Source organism: Aotus nancymaae, unplaced genomic scaffold (genome assembly GCF_030222135.1).
Source record: "Aotus nancymaae isolate 86718 unplaced genomic scaffold, 86718_ANA_hifiasm-v0.15.2.pri h1tg000010l, whole genome shotgun sequence".
NCBI lineage: Eukaryota > Metazoa > Chordata > Mammalia > Primates > Aotidae > Aotus > Aotus nancymaae.
The window spans coordinates 1,076,047-1,094,996 of record NW_026988421.1 but is presented as its reverse complement, the minus strand read 5'-3'; the positions used below and the strand labels follow the sequence as shown (position 1 = coordinate 1,094,996).

Here is an 18,950-nt window from a genome sequence, read left to right as displayed (position 1 = left end):
CCACCAGGCCTGCTATACAAGAGCTTCTGAAAGAGGCACTAAACATAGAAAGGAACAACCAGTACCAGCCACTCCAAAAACATACCAAATGGTAAAGAGCATCAACACAATGAAGAAACTACATCAACTACCAGGCAAAACAGCCAGCTAGCATCAAAAACAGCAGGATCAAATTCACACATAACAATATTAACCCTAAATGTAAATGGGCTAAATGCCCCAATCAAAAGACACAGACTGGCAAATTGGATAAAAAGCCAAAACCCATCGGTGTGCTGTATCCAGGAAACCCATTTCACATGCAAGGATACACAAAGGCTCAAAATAAAGGGATGGAGGAAGATTTACCAAGCAAATGGAGAGCAAAAAAAAGCAGGAGTTGCAATTCTCATCTCTGATAAAATAGACTTTAAACCAACAAAGATCAGAAGAGACAAAGAAGGACATTACATAATGGCAAAAGGATCAATGCAACAAGAAGAGCTAACAATCCTAAATATATACGCACCTAATACAGGAGCACCCAGATACATAAGGCAAGTTCTTAAAGACTTACAAAGAGACTTAGACTCCCACACAATAATAGTGGGAGACTTTAACACTCCATTGTCAATATTAGATCAATGAGACAGAAAATTAACAAGGATATCCAGGACTTGAACTCAAACCTGGACCAAGCAAACCTAATAGACATTTACAGAACTTTCCACCCTAAATCCACAGAATATACATTCTTCTCAGCACCACAACACACCTACTCTAAAACTGACCACATAATTGGAAGTAAATCACTCCTCAGCAAATGCAAAAGAACGGAAATCATAACAAACAGTCTCTCAGACCACAGTGCAATCAAGTTAGAACTCAGAATTTAGAAACTAACTCAGAACTACACAGCTTCATGGAAACTGAACAACTGGCTCCTGAATGTCAACTAGATAAACAATGAAATGAAGGCAGAAATAAAGATGTTCTTCGAAATCAATGAGAACGAAGACACCACATACCAGAATCTCTGGGACACATTTAAAGCAGTCTCTAGAGGAAAATATATAGCAATAAATGCCCACATGAAAAGCTAGGAGAGATCTAAAATTGACACCCTATCATCAAAATTGAAAGAGCTAGAGAAGCAAGATAAAAAAAAACTCAAAACCTAGCAGAAGACAAGAAATAACTAAGATCAGAGCAGAATTGAAGGAGATAGAGACACAAAAAACCCTTCAAAAAATCAATAAATCCAGGAGCTGGTTTTTATTTTATTTATTTATTTTTTTAGACGGAGTTTCACTCTTGTTACCCAGCCTGGAGTGCAATGGCGTGATCTCAGCTCACTGTAACCTCCGCCTCCTTGGTTCAGGCAATTCTCCTGCCTCAGCCTCCTGAGTAGCTGGGATTACAGGCACGCGCCACCATGCCCAGCTAATTTTTTGTATTTTTAGTAGAGACGGGGTTTCACCATGTTGACCAGGATGGTCTCGATCTCTTGACCTCGTGATCCACCTGCCTCGGCCTCCCAAAGTGCTGGGATTACAGGCGTGAGCCACCATGCCTGGCCAGGAGCTGGTTTTTTGAAAAGATCAACAAAATAGACAGACCACTAGCCAGATTAATAAAAAAGAAAAGAGAGAATAATCAAATAGATGCAATAAAAAACAATAAAGGGGATATCACCACAGATTCCACAGAAATACAAACCACCATCAGAGATTATTACAAACAACTCTATGCACATAAACTAGGAAACCTGGAAGAAATGGATAAATTCCTGGATACTTGCATCCTCCCAAGTCTAAACCAGGAAAAAGTCGAAACCCTGAATAGACCAATAACAAGGTCTGAAGTTGAGGCAGCAATTAAGAGCCTACCACCCAAAAAAAGCCCAGGTCCAGATGGGTTCACAGCCAAATTCTACCAGACATACAAAGAGGAGCTGGTACCATTCCTTCTGAAACTATTCCAAACAATCCATAAAGAGGGAATCCTTCCCAAATCATTTTATGAGACTACCATCTCCTGATACCAAAACCCAGCAGAGACTCAGCAAGGAAAGAAAACTTCAGGCCAATATCCATGATGAACATAGATGCAAAAATCTTCAATAAAATACTGGCAAACCGATTGCAACAACACATCAAAAAGCTTATCCACCATGATCAAGTAGGATTCATCCTGGGGATGCAAGGCTGGTTCAACATACGCAAGTCTATAAATGTAAGTCACCACATAAACAGAACCAAAGACAAAAACCACATGATTATCTCAATTGATGCAGAGAAGGCCTTCGACAAAATTCAACAGCCCTTTATGCTAAAAACCCTCAATAAACTAGGTATTGATGGAACGTATCTCAAAATAATAAAAGCTATTTACGACAAACCAACAGCCAATATCATACTGAATGGGCAAAAACTGGAAGCATTCCCTTTGAAATCTGGCACTAGACAAGGATGCCCTCTCTCACCACTCCTATTCAATATAGTATTGGAAGTTCTAGCCAGAGCAATCAGGCAAGAAAAATAGATAAAGGGTATTCAAATAGGAAAGAAGGAAGTCAAATTGTCTCTTTTTGCAGACCACATGATTGTATATCCAGAAGGCCCCACTGTCTCAGCCCAAAATCTCCTGAAACTGATAAGCAACTTCAGCAAAGTCTCAGGATACAAAATTAATGTGCAAAAATCACAAGCATTCCTATACACCAATAACAGACTTAAAGAGAGCCAAATCAAGAAGAACTGCCATTCACAATTACTACAAAGAGAATAAAATACCTGGGAATACGACTAACAAGGAACGTAAAGGACCTCTTCAAGGAGAACTACAAACCACTGCTCAACAAAATAAGAGAGGACACAAACAGATGGAGAAACATTCCACGTTCATGGTTAGGAAGAATCAGTATCATGAAAATGGCCATACTGCCCAAAGTAATTTACAGATTCAATGCTATCCCCATCAAACTACCAATGACCTTCTTCACAGAACTGGAAAAAACCACCTTAAACTTCATATGGAACCAAAAGAGAGCTGCATAGCCAAGTCAATTCTAAGCAAAAAGAACAAAGCGGGAGGCATCACACTACCAGACATCAAACTATACTACAAGGCTACAGTAATCAAAACAGCATGGTACTGGTACCAAAACAGAGATATAGACCAATGGAACAGAACAGAGGCCTCAGAGGCAACACAACACATCTACAACCATCTGATCTTTGACAAACCTGATAAAAACAAGCAATGGGAAAAGGAGTCCCTGTTTAATAAGTGGTGTTAGGAAAACTGGCTAGCCATACACAGAAAGCAGAAACTCGACCCCTTCCTGACACCTTACACTAAAATTAACTCCAGATGGACTAAAGACTTAAACAAAAGACCTAACACCATAAAAATCCTAGAAGAAAACCTAGGCAAAACCATTCAGGACATAGGCGTAGGCAAGGACTTCATGATCAAAACACCAAAAGCATTGGCAACAAAAGCCAAAATAGACAAATGGGACCTAATCAAACTCCACAGCTTCTGCACAGCAAAAGAAACAGTCATTAGAGTAAATTGGCAACCAACAGAATGGGAAAAAATTTTTGCAATCTACCCATCTGACATAGGGCTGATATTCAGAATCTACAAAGAATTAAAACAGATTTACAAGAAAAAAACAAGCCCATTCAAAAGTGGGCAAAGGATATGAACAGACACTTTATAAAAGAAGACATACATGAGGCCAACAAACATATGAAAAAATGCTCATCATCACTGGTCATTAGAGAAATGCAAATCAAAACTACATTGAGATACGATCTCACACCAGTTAGAATGGCGATCATTAAAAAATCTGGAGACAACAGATGCTGGAGAGGATGTGGAGAAATAGGAATGCTTTTACACTGTTGGTGGGAGTGTAAATTAGTTCAACCACTATGGAAGACAGTGTGGCGATTCCTCAAGGACCTAGAAATAGAAATTCCATTTGACCCAGCAATCCCATTACTGGGTATATATCCAAAGGATTATAAATCGTTCTACTATAAGGACACGTGCACACTAATGTTCACTGCAGCACTGTTTACAATAGCAAAGACCTAGAACCAATCCAAATGCCCATCGATGATAGACTGGACAGGGAAAATGTGGCACATATACACCATGGAATACTATGCAGCCATCAAAAACGATGAGTTCATGTCCTTTATAGGGACATGGATGAACCTGGAAACCATCATTCTCAGCAAACTGACACAAGAACAGAAAATCAAACACCACACTCACAGGTGGGTGTTCAACAATGAGAACACATGGACACAGGGAGGGGAGCACTACACACTGGGTTCTGTCGGAGGGAAATAGGGGAGGGACAGTGGGGGGTGGGGAATTGGGGAGAGATAGCATGGGGAGAAATGCCAGATATAGGTGATGGGGAGGAAGGCAGCAAATCACACTGCCATGTGTGTACCTATGCAACAATCTTGCATGTTCTTCACATGTACCCCAAAACCTAAAATGCAATTAAAAATAAATAAATAAATAAAAATAAACTTGGAACCCACACCCATGCAGGCCTGGTATTGTAATTTCCAGTCCCCTTTTAAGGTATAATCAGATCTTCAGGGCTCTAAACTTTATGCAAGGATCCAAATTCTAGCTCCCACACGTCTGTAAGGCCAACATCACATCTGTCTCTGGACATGAGCATTCTAGTTCCCAGCCCTGGGTGCATTCTAGGACCAAACCCAGCAAGTGCCCAAACCCAGTAATGGCCACTAAAGAGTGTGTTGGTCCCAACAGCTCTGCTTTTGTTTTTGCTCTTCGCCTATTACATGAACAACTGTGTGTTTTTATCAGAGTCTACCCTGAGTCTCTGCAGCAGGAGGAGGACACATCTGTGTTGGTTTTATCTAACATGTTTGTAGGAAGACTAAAGTGAACTTTTTTGTTTCTTTCTTCTAGTCATCTGAAGCCCTTTAGCTCCTTCAGCATCAGAAAATGATCTAAGTAACAGTTAACTTTTTTTAAAGGTAGTTTTTCAATATCCATATTCCAGAGAAACTACTCACTGTCAGCTACTGCTAGAAGCTAAACCTGAAGATTTTGTCAGTGGTCTATTCAGACTCACCTGTTCTGGAACTCATATCTGGCTCTACTGACACAGCCAGACTCTTCTGCGGCGTAGCTTATTCCCTCACAGTTCGAGCGGATCAGCCTGTGTCTTAGCCAAGAACTTCTCACTGTGTCTAGGGATGAAGTCCACAAAAGCCCGCACTATGACTGCCACACTTCTCGGAGGGTGTTTGAGCTTGACGCTGGACCGCCAGCGTGGGGGAGAGATGCCAGCATGCTGCCTGCAAACACACAGATCAGCCAAAAAGAGCAGAAAGCGGAGGGGGCTCCAAGCCAAGTGTTCAGGCCCCTGCCTCCCAATCAACTACGGCGCGTGACAGGCCAGACGCTGAGCCCCTGGGGACCTCACTTTCCTCATTGTAAATTGAGGGGGTTAGACCAATGAACTCCAGGATCCTTGCCAAACCTGGGGGGAGAAGGGCATGGAACACAACCTGATTCTACTGGAATAAACAATGAAGTTCCTGCTGATCCTCCGTGATTGTGTTTTTTTCTCTCAGGACAGAGGAAGAACGAACTGACAAGGATGCGTGCTATCAGCTGTGGCCGAGACAGGACACAAAGAGCAGGGCACTGCACATCCATCTCTGTTCACTGATGTCAGAACATCACATTTCCATCCTCAGCCCCATCCCAGCTTGACACTGGGACCCGCCCTAGCGAGCACAGGCAGCATTCTTGGCCGTCACCGCGGGCACCGGAGGAGAGCAGGGATCACTGGGTTCCGAGGTTTCCTGTTCTAGTGCAGTATTTATAGATGATGCAGATGTAGCAAGCAATGACCAATAATTTACAGATGTGTAAACAAAATAAACAAAAACATTGTAAAGGTCACCCATTTGGAAATAAAAAGAAATACAAAGAAAAAAATGCATCCATTTAGAATCAGAATAATCATACTCTGGCTCCTCCTGCTGTCCCTAGAAGGGAAAACTGAACCAAAACAATTGGTTTGGACCAAACACCTCCCTTCCCCTGCCCTTAACTTCTGCTCCTACATTGCCTGCCTCCACACACAGACATGCACACACACCACATATGTACACAGACACACATGCACACACACCATACACACCACACACACATAACTGCTGTCTGACAATAGATTTCAACGTCAAAAAGTGAATACTGCAGAGGCTTGTTAAGACTGTTCCCTTACTATTTGCCCTGAATGAAAAAAAAATCAAAAGTTTGCTAAGGCTAATGACAATGCTGGTATCCAGAATCAACGTGGGGAGCGAAGGCTCCACACCACCAGGAAACATCATGTTTTGCACGCTGGCTTTTCAGTAGTAACTCCCTACTAGTTTGAGCAATAAAAACCAATAACTGGCAGGGTGCGGAGGCTGACACCTGCAATCCCAGCACTTTGGGAGGCCAAGGCGGGCGGATCATGAGGTCAGGAGTTTGAGACCAGCCTGGCCAACTTGATGAAACCAACCCCGTCTCTACTAAAAATACAAAAATTAGCCGGGTGTGGTGGAGTGCATAGTAGTCCCAGCTACTCAGGAGACTGAGGCAGGAGAATCGCTTGAACCCAGGAGGCGGAGGTTGCAGTAAGCAGAGATCATGCCACTGCAATCCAGCCTGGGCAGCAAAGCGAGACTCCGTCTCAAAAAGACACAACCACAGATAAAAAGGAGTGAAGGCACATTAGCGATGGGCAACACTGCAGGGCCTGATATTTTTAAATTTCATGTCCAGGCTCTGGAGACTCATGTGGCTCATGACCAGGATCGGCCCTGCCAGCACTCTGGAGTGCCAAGCTTGCGAACTACTGACTGGGCCCTTGCAGGAGACAACAAAGGCCCAGAGACCTCTGTTAGAAACAGCAACTTTTCTCCCCAGGAGAATCTGTCCATTCATTAGCTGATTAGCACAGGTAAGCAAACAGAAACCAATCTAGGTATATTTCAAACAGAGGGAATGTATCACAGATTTGGCTCCACAAATGACAGAAGAGATGAGAAGCCAACAGGGGAGCTGATGCAGTTCGGTGCCGTGTCCCACCCAAATCTCATCTCGAATTGTACTCCCCATGTATGTCGGGGGGGCGGGACATGACTGGATCACGGGAGTGGAATTCCCCTTGCTGTTCTCATGGTAGTGAGTGAGTTCTCATGAGATCTGGTTGTTTGAAAGTGTGTGGCTCTTCCCCTCTCGCTCTCTCTCTCTCTCCTGCTGCCATGGTAAGGAATGCTTGCTTCCTCTTTGCCTTCCACCACCACTGGAAGCTCCCTGAGGCCTCCCAGCCATGCTTCCTGTATATAGCCTGTGGAACTGTGAGTCAAGTAGATCTCTTTTCTTTATAAATTATCCAGTCTCAGGTAGATCTTTTTTTTTTTTTTTTTTTTTGAGGTGGCAGTCTCACCCAGGCTGGGGTGCAATGGTGCGATCTCTGCTCATTGCAACCTCCACCTCCCAGGTTCAAGCGATTCTCCTGCTTCAGCCTCCCAAGCAGCTGAGATTACAGGCATCAGGTAGTTCTTTATAGCTGTGTGAAAATGGACTAATACAGGAGTCAAACACTCATCACCATAAGAAGCCCCCTCCAAGGGCTGGGAGGACACAGGGAGGAGGAAGTGTGACCTCAGACCCAGGGGCTGGTGGATCTGGCAGGAGCTGGTGGACCTGGCAGGAGCTGGGCCCAGAGGGAATGCTCTGCAGGAGCTGTATCCTGGGGGGGGGGGGGGGGGGGGGGGCAGGGAGAGGGAGAGAGGGGGAGAGAGAGAGAGAGAGAGAGAGAGAGAGAGAGAGAGAGAGAGAGAGAGAGAGAGAGAAAGAGAGAGATAGAGATAGATAGTCTGGCCTCCTCCCCCACATTCCTGTGTCCCGCCAATGCTTCCTGTTGGCTGGATTCTCCCAGAAGTCAGAAGCAAAGGAGTCTGGGAAACACTGTCTCTACAACACTGAGGAGGGGCAGACAAAGGGAGTCGGAGCTGAGAAAAACCCAGGCAACGGGCTGACTATGACGCAGTAGGATCTAAGGGTGGCCCCTTCCAGATCCCAGAGGATTCCAGCACTGAGAGGCTACAAAATATCAGAGATGGGAGACCTCTAGGAAAACACGGTGCTGAGGAAATATCACCACCCCTCTCCTCAACCAATATCCTAAATCCTTTCTACAGTTTTCTAACGTATAAGCCTTCCTCTCCTTTTTATGCACCATCTTTTGATTATTTTGGAGACCTCTGGCAGCCTCCTAAAGTTTCATTTAATTGGTTTGAATTTGCAAGGAGCAGCTTCCTTTCCATCTTACACATGGTTACCGTGTGGCCCATGCAAAAACAAGCCGTGTGGATCCAGAAAAGGAAGCCTGTAGCCCAGGAGACTGCCGGCCCAGCGTGGGAGCCGCTGGTGGCAGGAAAGGAAGCCTCCTAGCGATGGCAATCATCCTCCATGCGGCTTGCAGCCCCAGACAGCACACAACAGGGAGAGGGAGCAGCCCAACGCTGGGCGGGAGCAGACACCTTGGATGTTGCAAGACGGGGTCCCACCACATTCATTTCCATCGTCAATAACATGAGCAGGGTGATTCAGGGCTACAAGGAGACATCCTAAACAATAATGTACAGCAGGAGGTGAACCCTAATGGTAATTACTCTAAGAAACCACCTCAGCCACTCCTGAAATAGTAACCATTTTAACAGTGGTTACAATGAGCCTGAATGGGTCAACAGAAATAGACTGAAATGCAAACTTGGAAAATGAGTTTGAAGAGGTCTACAGAGGAAGTCCTTGCATATGAGAAATATCAAGACCCTGTATGTATGAGAAACAACTCAATCATAAACGTAAGGAAAAGCTTAGGAACAGAAGGACCACCAAGCTCAGACGGCTATACTGAGAATTCAGAGCAGAATAGATCAGATCAGTTGACATCCTACTAAGGTCAAAAATACACTAGAGAATTCAGGATGCAAAGGAGCTCACTGGAGAAAAGTCACCAAATAAACTGAGAGTCACATACAAGTTTCCCATTAGGAATTCCACACAAACCACCCCTGATATCACCTTGGCTTCTCTCTGACCAAGAGAACCATTCTGAGCCGCCTACGGCATCACGGGAGAGTGGGCAGGCCCACGTGTCAGCAGGCATTTGTGAATGGAACTGCAAGTTTAATAAAGTCTTCTGAAATTTGGAATTGTTCCCCATTGGTGATTTATTGTTAAGTACAACTCCCAGGGATCTTGCATTTCTAAAAATACTATTTGCTTTTTATTTAACACTGAACCTTTTGATGTTTTATAATACAAAAATAGTGTCTTCTTATTTTAAAAGCTTAGGAGAGAAACTAGCCATATTATTAGAAAAAGAAGATATATGCAGCTATAGTCTGTTCAAATATCAAGAGGTGTGACTTTTCAAATTCACATTTCCATCTTTATTTACATTAGACTTTCAGAAATAGTGGGTGTAAATATTAAAACGCCCAAGCCTGGGTGAAATTTTATTGAGAATAACTATAAATAAAAGGAAACTGATTTTTTAAAGTCAGTTTCTGAAATTTAGATGAAAAGAATATTGAGTATTAAGCAAAAAAAATGATATTTACATATCAATGAAGGTTTTCTGCTCACAGATTCATTTCCTATGAAACATAACAGAGGCAAGCTTGGGGAATTACAAAGAAAGGAAAAATCCTAATCAAATAGGTACTGTTGTTCAAACAGAATATTAGTCAAAATGATCCAATCAGTTGCTTGAACTAAATTTTTTTTTTCTTTAAGCCATTCATGCCAGAACACAAGCTCTCAAAGCATTAAGAATCTGTACTACATTCCAAGTGTTTGCCTCCAACAGATGGGGGGATGTAAAAGATACATTCCATGGAAATAGGGTGGGGACAAAGAAGGCATCGTTGGTCTCAGTAAACACAGAATTCAACCCCAATGAGGACACAGTTCTCAAAGTAAGCATTATTCATTCATATTCTAGGATATGTCTAACAGCTACATCAATCAACCTAAACACACTAAATTCAAGTTGCTAGATCTTTAATTTCACCATTGTTCAGAATTATACCATAGAAAGCAACATAACCTATGAAAATTTTTCTAAAGAAAGAGAGTACAAAAAGTAGCAAAGTACACCTTCATGGAGTGAGGTTAATACTAAACTTTGTTTTCATATTCATCTAAGGACTTCCGATAATCCGAGGTTCACCCTGTCATCAGACATGGTGATGGCTGTCATGGTTTTAGGTCTTTGTTTGAAACAAAATCAGTGCTTATCACTGTAAAACACAGTAGCTTATAGTGTGTCAATTGAGGATCTCCATAATTTATTGACTCAATCTTTTGCTTATCAAAAACAGAGCAATACACTGCTCTAAAGATCTTTAGGGGGCAATCTCAGAAATACCCATATATACACACACAAATTCCTGGTTTCTATGTGGAATTTAAATATAATTCTATTTTATTGCAATATTAAGATTTCAAATTTAAAATTAAAGAAACCCAAGAATTATAGAGGTTATCAAAGACATATTAACTTGTTCTTGGAGTACGTTCAAAATTAATAACAAAGGTATTATTATGCTAATATATACTTTATGATATTCTGCCCAATGGAAGAGACTGAGAATCTGACTCTGGCAGTTTCTGACCTCCCTTTACTTTGAATTAATGGTGTGAACACTGTGTTTCCTTCTGAAATCTGTGATTTATGTGAAGTTTATGATACAAACATGCAAGAAAATCTTAAACAGGGAGAAGAACAAAACAATGTCAATTCCTATTTGGAAAATTCTCTAGGACGTCCTTAAATGATTCTCTATTTTAACCAAATCCAGTGGCCTGGTCCCTTCCTTAAACCCTGTTTTTAGAAGGAATTTTAAATGTATTTGCAATTTCTATTTCCAATCTGAAGCTGGACACAAATTAGTTTGTACACCAACAGAATGCTAAGAAAAGCTTAAATCAATCTCCACCTTTTTATTTATGTTCCTCATTCTTCAGAAACGTAATTGCAGTTTTTATTAACTTTGTTTTATGGATCTAATATTTAAGAAGAAGTCTATCTTTTATGTCACAGCAAGAAGGTTAACGCACTTACAGATTCCCCTGCAATACATCTTATGCAAGGCTGGGTCGAGCTCCTTCCACCATTCTGAGAAATCTATTTAACAAATCACAGTTGCAGATATATCAGAACAATGATTATTTACACTTTCTATTAAAATATTTAAACATGCTCACAACTGGATTGGTGGGCACAGGAACATACCCCTGTACTTGGCCTTCCCTGGCCACTCTCTAGCCTCGGTGCTGGGGCTCTTGATGGAGGCTCCTGGTCCTCTGGGCCCCAGGACGCCAGGGCACAGGCGTTCAGCTGGTGGCAGCCATGCTCATGCCCACTGGCTTCTAATCTCCTGCATGCCCGTTTCTGAAACAAACAAAATTTCACTTTAGATGGTCTCATAAAGCACACAACACTCTAATTGAATTTGCTTTCAGAAAACTTCAGCTGCAAATACGGACCCCTGTGGAGCTGGGAAACTTTATAGGGCATTTGAGGAGATGACTTTAAACTTTATCTTTTCAGAATAACAATCATCAATTACATTTAACCTCATTATTTCTTGCATTGTCTGATATTTACTTAGCTTTGCACATTTAAAATAGTAATTTCAAACAATTTTGGCTGAAACTCTTGTAATAAACTATGGTGACTGGTTTATTGATATTGAAAATGTACAAAACCTATAAATTTTGTTTAAGAAACTAGTTATATGCTTTTGCTTGGTATCAAATTACATACTTTCTTAATACAATATGAATAATTCACATGTGACTACTTCTGTCTCACTGGCACTAAAGAACAAATTAGTTTTATTTATTTCAAAGGTTGCACACACAGTCTATAACTGATAATCTTTGGGAAAGTTAGCATTTGGTTTTTACTACTATGTGAACTAAAGAAAATAATTATAATCAGAATGCTCTAATGCTACAGAAAAAAAGTGCTCAGTTCCAAAGTCCCGAGATTTTGTGTATTTTTAGGGCAGCCATGTTGTTACTGACTCGGAGTTTCAGAGACAGGAGGACCTCTGTAAACAGTCAGAGGCCACTTTGGCCCAGGGCCAGCAATCCACCCCAGGAGCCCTGGCAGCCAGCCCAAGAGAACCCACTGCTGGACACCCCGATGTCAGAAGACACTTCATGGTACACTGGCATCTCCCCGATTTCTTCAGTCACTTGCAAAGCACCTTTATGAGTTTTGCAAAATGTGTTTATTATCTGTACTATTATTATTTAATATATTCTTAATGAACTTTTTTCACTTAATGCATTTACACAATATAGAAATCTTAAGACAGACTAGAAATGATACATTAAAAATGGGAGATAAAGGAAAAAGAATGAAGAGAGGAGAATTCTCATTATTGTATAGTTCATTATTATATAAGCAATAGGTGACTATTAACTGATACTGAAAAAAACTGATAATCAGACAATAAAGGGTTAAATAATAAAACAGCATACCTAAGGATATTAAATAGAATTAAATACAAATAATCATTAGAAAATACAAATCCTTCTACATCCAAAATTTTAAAAGAACAAGACCCAACTATACACTGTATACAAGGGATGCACTTAAAATCAAGTGATTCTGAAGGGCTAAAAATAAAAAGGATGTACAAAGGAAATAAAAACAAAAACAGAGCAGGAGCAGATCACACAGAACACAAGCCCCAAAGTGTTAAACACAACCAAGGACTTTTCTTTAATGCTGAAAGCCACTGTCCACAGAAGACATAATACTCATAAACATCTATGAGCCAAATAATACAACTACAACCTTTATCAAAGACTATAGGAGATGTGGGCAAACACAATTAGAAACATACTAATAACAGGAGGTTTCATACACCATTCTCAGTACAAAGCAGAGCAAGTATACAGAAAACAAGGAAGGAGATAGATCTAAACAACGTAATCAATCAAGGTTGACCTTATGGACATATATATTGAACTCTGTACCCTGATAATAGAGAATACACGTTCCTCCCAAGAACCCACAGCACAGTCACAACTGATCGCATTAAAGGGGAAAAAAAAAAGCCAATGATTTCTACGTGGTAGAAACATAACCAATACTTCTGATTACAATGCAATAAACTATCAATTATTAACGAAAAAAAAAAAAAACAGAAGGGCGCTCCACCTGGAAATGGAAGTCTTATTATTTATTAGGTCACCAAACTGAAAGGACAAAATTAAGAAAAATAATAATTACAATGAAAATACTACATACCAGAATCCATGAAATATATTTAAAGCAGTAATCTGAGAAAAATTCATTACGCTGACATTTTTATCAATAAAAATGAAAGAATGAAAATTAATAATTCCCAGCCAGGCACAGTGGCTTATGCCTGTAATCCCATCACTTTGGGAGGCTGGGGCAGGCAGATCGCTTGAGGCCAGGAGTTTGAGACCAACCTGGGCAACATGGTGAAATCCTGTCTCTACCAGAAAATATAAAAATTAGCCAGGCATAGTGGTGTGCCTGTAGTCCCAGCTACTCAGGAGGCTGAGGTGGGAAGACTGAACCCAGAAGGCTGAGGCTGCAGTGAGCCAAGATCATGCCACTGCACTCCAGCCTGGGTAACAGAGTAAGCCTGTTTCAAAAAATAAATTATAATAACAATAATAATTCCCAGCTCATAAAAACTAAGGGAAAAAAGCAAACCAAAAGAATACACCAAGAAAAAATAAAGGAAAAATCTAAGATTAATAAGAAAAAAGAATACATAAGATAAAATTAATGAGGTAGGGAATAGAAAAACAGATTTAATGTACAAATATAAATCCTGGTTTTTGGAGGGAAAAAAGTACTGTTTCTTAACAAATCACTAGTTAAGTTGGTCAAGAAAAAGGTGGAGTGAATACAAAAATAGAATATAAGAAAGGACACAGGGGAAATATAATGAAACAGGAAATTTTTTAAATCTTAAGGGAATATTAAAATGTAGATGAAACTGATAACTTCCTAAGGATAGTCTGATTACCAAAACTGATCCCATTAGAGTAGAAAGCTTAAACTGATGATTTCCCAGAAGAAACAGAAAGAGTTATTAAGTAACCAGCCCACAAGAAGCCCCAGGACTAGACAGTTTCCCAGGGGAATTCTCCCAAATTTTCAAAGGCCAGGTAATGCCAATGCTCTATGAAAAAGATTCTAGCACACTGTCTCCTTTTATGAAGCAAATGTAACACTGATAAACCGGACAGAAAGAACAAGAAAATAAAACTACACACCAATCAATTGCTCTTCAATATTGATATAAAAATATGAAATGAGGTCTAATTAGGAAACTCTTAGTATCATGTACTATATTAATAAACATAAGGAAATAGTGTGATTACCTCCATAGATTCTGAAAAATCCCTTAACAAAATTTAAAATCTATTTATGATAAAAGTTAAAGAAAACAGGAATTGAGGGGATATACTGTTAAACATGATAAAATACACATTCCTTAATTCATTACCACATAGGGAAAAAGTAATAGCATTTCTACCACTATAAGAACAGGGCAAAGATGCCCACTGTCTCTGTTTCTGTTCAACATTGTACGACAGGTATTAACCAATATATTGAGATGAAAGAAATCAATCAGCAGTGTAAGGAGGAGTCAAGTAGTAAAACCACTTCTATTTGCAGTTGATAACCATATATATCTGGAAACCCCCAGAGAGTCAATGATAAAACTAACTCAAATAAGGAAGCTGAGGCAGGAGAATTGCCTGAACCCAGGAGGCGGAGGTTGCGGTGAGCCAAGATCGCATCATTGCACTCCAGCCTGGGTAACAAGAGCGAAACTCCATCTCAAAAAAAAAAAAACTAACTCAAATAATAAAGGAATTCACTAATACAGAATTAATATGCAAAAATCAATAGCTTTCAAATACAAAATAATAATCAGAGAAAACTCCATTTAAAATAATTGCAACAAACATTAAATACCTACGAACAAATTTAACAAGAATTGCACAAACTCTATACAAGGAGAATGTAAGACATTCTTGAAATTCACTAAAGGAGATATGAACAAGAGAAAAGACATCCCCAACTCTTGGCTGGATAACCCAGTATTATAAAGATGACAGTTCTCCCTAAATTAGTTTGTAAATTCAACATAATCCCAGTAAAAATCCCAGTAAACTATTTTTATAGGGTTACACTAGTTGATACTAACAATCATGCTGAAAAAAAAATATGCAACAAAAGCCAGGAAAACCCTGAATAAAAAAATAAAACAACTCCTGGACATTAAAATAAACCACAGAGACTCCATAATTAAACACGGTGGTACTGATACACAAGGAGACAAACAGACCAATGTGGTAGCACTAAAAGTCTAGATATAAACTGAAACACATATGAAAGTTTGGCTTCAAATCACCAGGATAAGGATGGACTTCTATATATACATATACAATTTTCTTTTTTTTTTTTTTAGAGATGAGGAATCACTATATTGACCAGGCTGGTCTCAAACTCCTGGCCTCAAGCAATCCTCCCATCTAGGCCTCCCGAAGTGCTAAGGTTATAAGCATGAGCCACTGTGCCCAGCAGGATGGACTTTTTAATATATGGTGCTGGGACAACTTAGAGCCATTTGGAGAAAAGAAATTTAGATCTGCACCTCACACCATGACATGGTTTGGCTGTGTCCCCACCCAAATCTCATCTTGAATTGCAGCTCCTATAATTCCCACATGCTGTGGGAGGGACCCACTGGGGGGTAACTGAACCATGGGGGCAGCTGCCCCACAATGTTCTCATGGTAGTAAGTCTCACAAGATCTCATGTTTTTATAAGGGGCTCCCCTTCGGCTTGGCTCTCATTCTCTTTCATGCCCACTGCCAAGTAAGATGTACCTTTCACCTTCTGCAATGATTGTGAAGCCTCTCCAGCCACATGGAACTGTGCGGCCATTAAATTTCTTTTTCTTTATAAATTACCCAGTCTCTGGTATGTCTTTATCAGCAGTGTGAAAGCAGACTAATACAACCGCATACAAAACCAAACCAGATGCATCAGGGACTGAATGTAAAAGATCTAATTATAAAGAACTATGCAATTCCTAGGAGAAATAAGAGTGAATTCTCTAATCTTGATGGAGAGAAAGATTTTCTAACTATGATTCAAAATACAGAGGCAATAAAATCAAGACTGATAAGTTTGACTACATGAAAATAAAAACTTCTGTAGGGCCAAATAAATTCTAAACAATGTCCAAAAATAACTGATACATTGAAAGAAAAATGTTTGCAACATACACCACAGAAAAAGGGTAAGTAACTTGAATATAAGAAACCATTACAGGCTGGGCACAGTGGCTCACGCCTATAATCCCAGCACTTTGGGAGGCCGAAGTGGGCGATCACAAGGTCAGGAGTTCGAGACCAGCCTGGCCAACATGGTGAAACCCCCATCTCTACTAAAAATACAAAAATTAGCTCAGTGTGGTGGCATGCCTCTGTAATCCCAGCTACTCGGGAGGCTGAGGCAAGAGAATCGTTTGAACCCGGGAGACGGAGGTTGCAGTGAGCCAAGATCGTGCCACTGCACTCCAGCCTGGGCAATAAAGCAAGACTCTGTCTCAAAAAAAACAAAAAACAAAAAACACTATTTTGACCAGAAATTCAAAGGCTAAAGACAAAAAGCACTGTACAGAAATGCTGTACTCTAGTAAATATGCTTATTACAGGGTTAGCAATTTTGAAACTACTTTATTGGCATTGGATAAATAATTAAACTCACTGTAAATAATGAGAGCTAAGTTTCTTACTGTTGGAGAAATAAGCTACGAACACAGAAAAGGAGAGGCTACAATGAACCTAGTGGTGCTGAAGTGGAATTTTTAATACATATCCAGACAGCGATATAGAAATATATATAAATATGTATGTGTGGGTTACTATGTGTGCATATATGTTTATGTATGGGTGTAATACACCCATACATACACACACACACACACACACACACACACACACACACACACACACATCCTAGCTGTATCCACTAAGGACAATGGTATCCTAGTAGCAAGATTACACCTAGCACCTAGAAACTGGTTTCTAAATACCTTTTTTCCCATAAAAGGAATCTGGACTCCACGGGAGGCAGCTGATTCAGGGAAGGAGCAGGGAAAATACAAAACGAGCCTGAAACACTTTATGGGCCAAACACTTAGAAAGTTCTTATAAAATGAGGGCATGTCAAAAAGACACAGGTACCAACCTGAAGGACTGACTTCCTATTAGCCAAAGCTGGAATGATTTAAGCAATAAAATAAATAAAAATAGCAGTGGATTATAATCCACAGAATACAGTAAATGCCTATTAGTCTACCCATATCAAAAATAATTGAGTAAATAAATGGGTGAGGAAGGACAGGACTCCCTTACAGCTGAATTCTCATTAATAAACGCAAAAGGAAAGAGGGACTTATGCATTAAGTAAATACCATAGTAAAAAATATTGCAGGCAAGATCTAATAACAGATGCTAAAATCAGGAGGCAAAAGTTTAAGGAGAAACTAGATATTTGCACAGTCTCAAGATATCTTCCCCAAGATTTGTATTAATTATAAAGAGAAAAATAGTAACTTTTCAGTGGATGAAACCATCTTAAGCAAGTGACAAGGTTAACAGCAGCAGTAATACGACACAGATATCATGATCCCTCCTCCATACGATGTACCAAGATGGCACAACACCGCCTCTCCAGTACTCATGCCAAAAATGCACACCCTGACTCTGATCATAAGAAAACACTGGACAACTAAATAACTCAGCAATAATCATTAAGTGTTGAGGACCTAAAAGATGCCAAAGTGTCCCAGATGGGAAGAGAGTGAGGAAACTCAACAAGTAAATGCGATGTGGAATCCCAGGTTAGATCTTGTGACAGAAAAAGGGCATTAGTGGAAAAACTGGAAAATTAGAATAAGGTCTATAGTTAACAGTACTGCACCAACATTAATTTCATAGCTTGCTAACTATACTAAGATTATTAACAAGCTTAAGTGAAAGATGTATTTGAACTCTCTATACTATGTTTTTGCAACCTTTCTGTATGTCTAAAACTATTTCAAAATAACAGGTTTTTAAAAAGGAAAAAAATCTCTTGCATCCCTAATGTGAGAGAAATACTGATCTAAACCAAATTGCCTTTTCAGAACCTCAATCCACTGATTCTAATTATTCCCCTTTGAGCAACTTAAAGCGGTGGGTGTGATGGCTCAGGCCTGTAATCCCAGCACTTTGGGAGGCCAAGGTGGGCAGATCAGGAGTCTGACACCAGGATGACCAACATGGCAAAACCCCGTCTCTACTAAAAATACAAAAATTAGCTGGGTGCGGTACATGCCTTAATCTCAGCTACTCAGGAGGTTGAGGCAGGAGAATTACTTGAACTCAGGAGGCAGAGGTTGCAGTGAGCCGAGATCGCGCCACTGCACTCCAGCCTGGGCGACAGAGTAAGACTCCATTACAAAAACAAAAAAGCCCCTTGTGTATGAGATAAACATCCTTTCAGATATTTGATGATCATTCTCAGACACTCTGGAGGTCTGTTCTCTCCAACCAGACATCCCTAGTCTCTCTCACTATTCCATTTCAGAGATGTTCTTCAGACTTCATAGCCCAGACACCGTACTCCAGTGTTTCTGAATTGCCAATATCCCGCTTAAAATAAACCATGCAAAGTACTTTCAATGCCATGTAATAGCAGAGTAGAATAACCGCTTGCCAAGACCTGGCCACTGTGTTTCCACAAGAGAAACCCCCGCAGCCACAGC

The 18,950-nt window shown here is 40.3% G+C and overlaps 1 protein-coding gene across 5 annotated transcripts in view; it reads right to left on the bottom strand.

Moving 5' to 3' along the window:
* CUNH10orf143 (chromosome unknown C10orf143 homolog) overlaps positions 1-18,950 on the bottom strand; it is a 53,974-nt gene that overhangs the window by 16,895 nt on the left and 18,129 nt on the right. For 4 of the 5 annotated variants that reach the window (XR_010341710.1, XR_010341712.1, XR_010341711.1 and 1 more), the window contains exons 2-4: positions 11,354-11,512; positions 11,183-11,245; positions 5,117-5,342 (exon numbers count right to left, since the gene is read on the bottom strand). Coding sequence is in view for 1 of the 5 variants with exons in the window: in XM_064373726.1 (XP_064229796.1) it covers positions 11,183-11,245; positions 11,354-11,512 (222 nt within the window). In the remaining 4 variants the exon portion in view is untranslated. The remainder of the gene's footprint in view (positions 1-5,116; positions 5,343-11,182; positions 11,246-11,353; positions 11,513-18,950) is intronic. The other variant, XM_064373726.1, reaches the window with a different exon arrangement.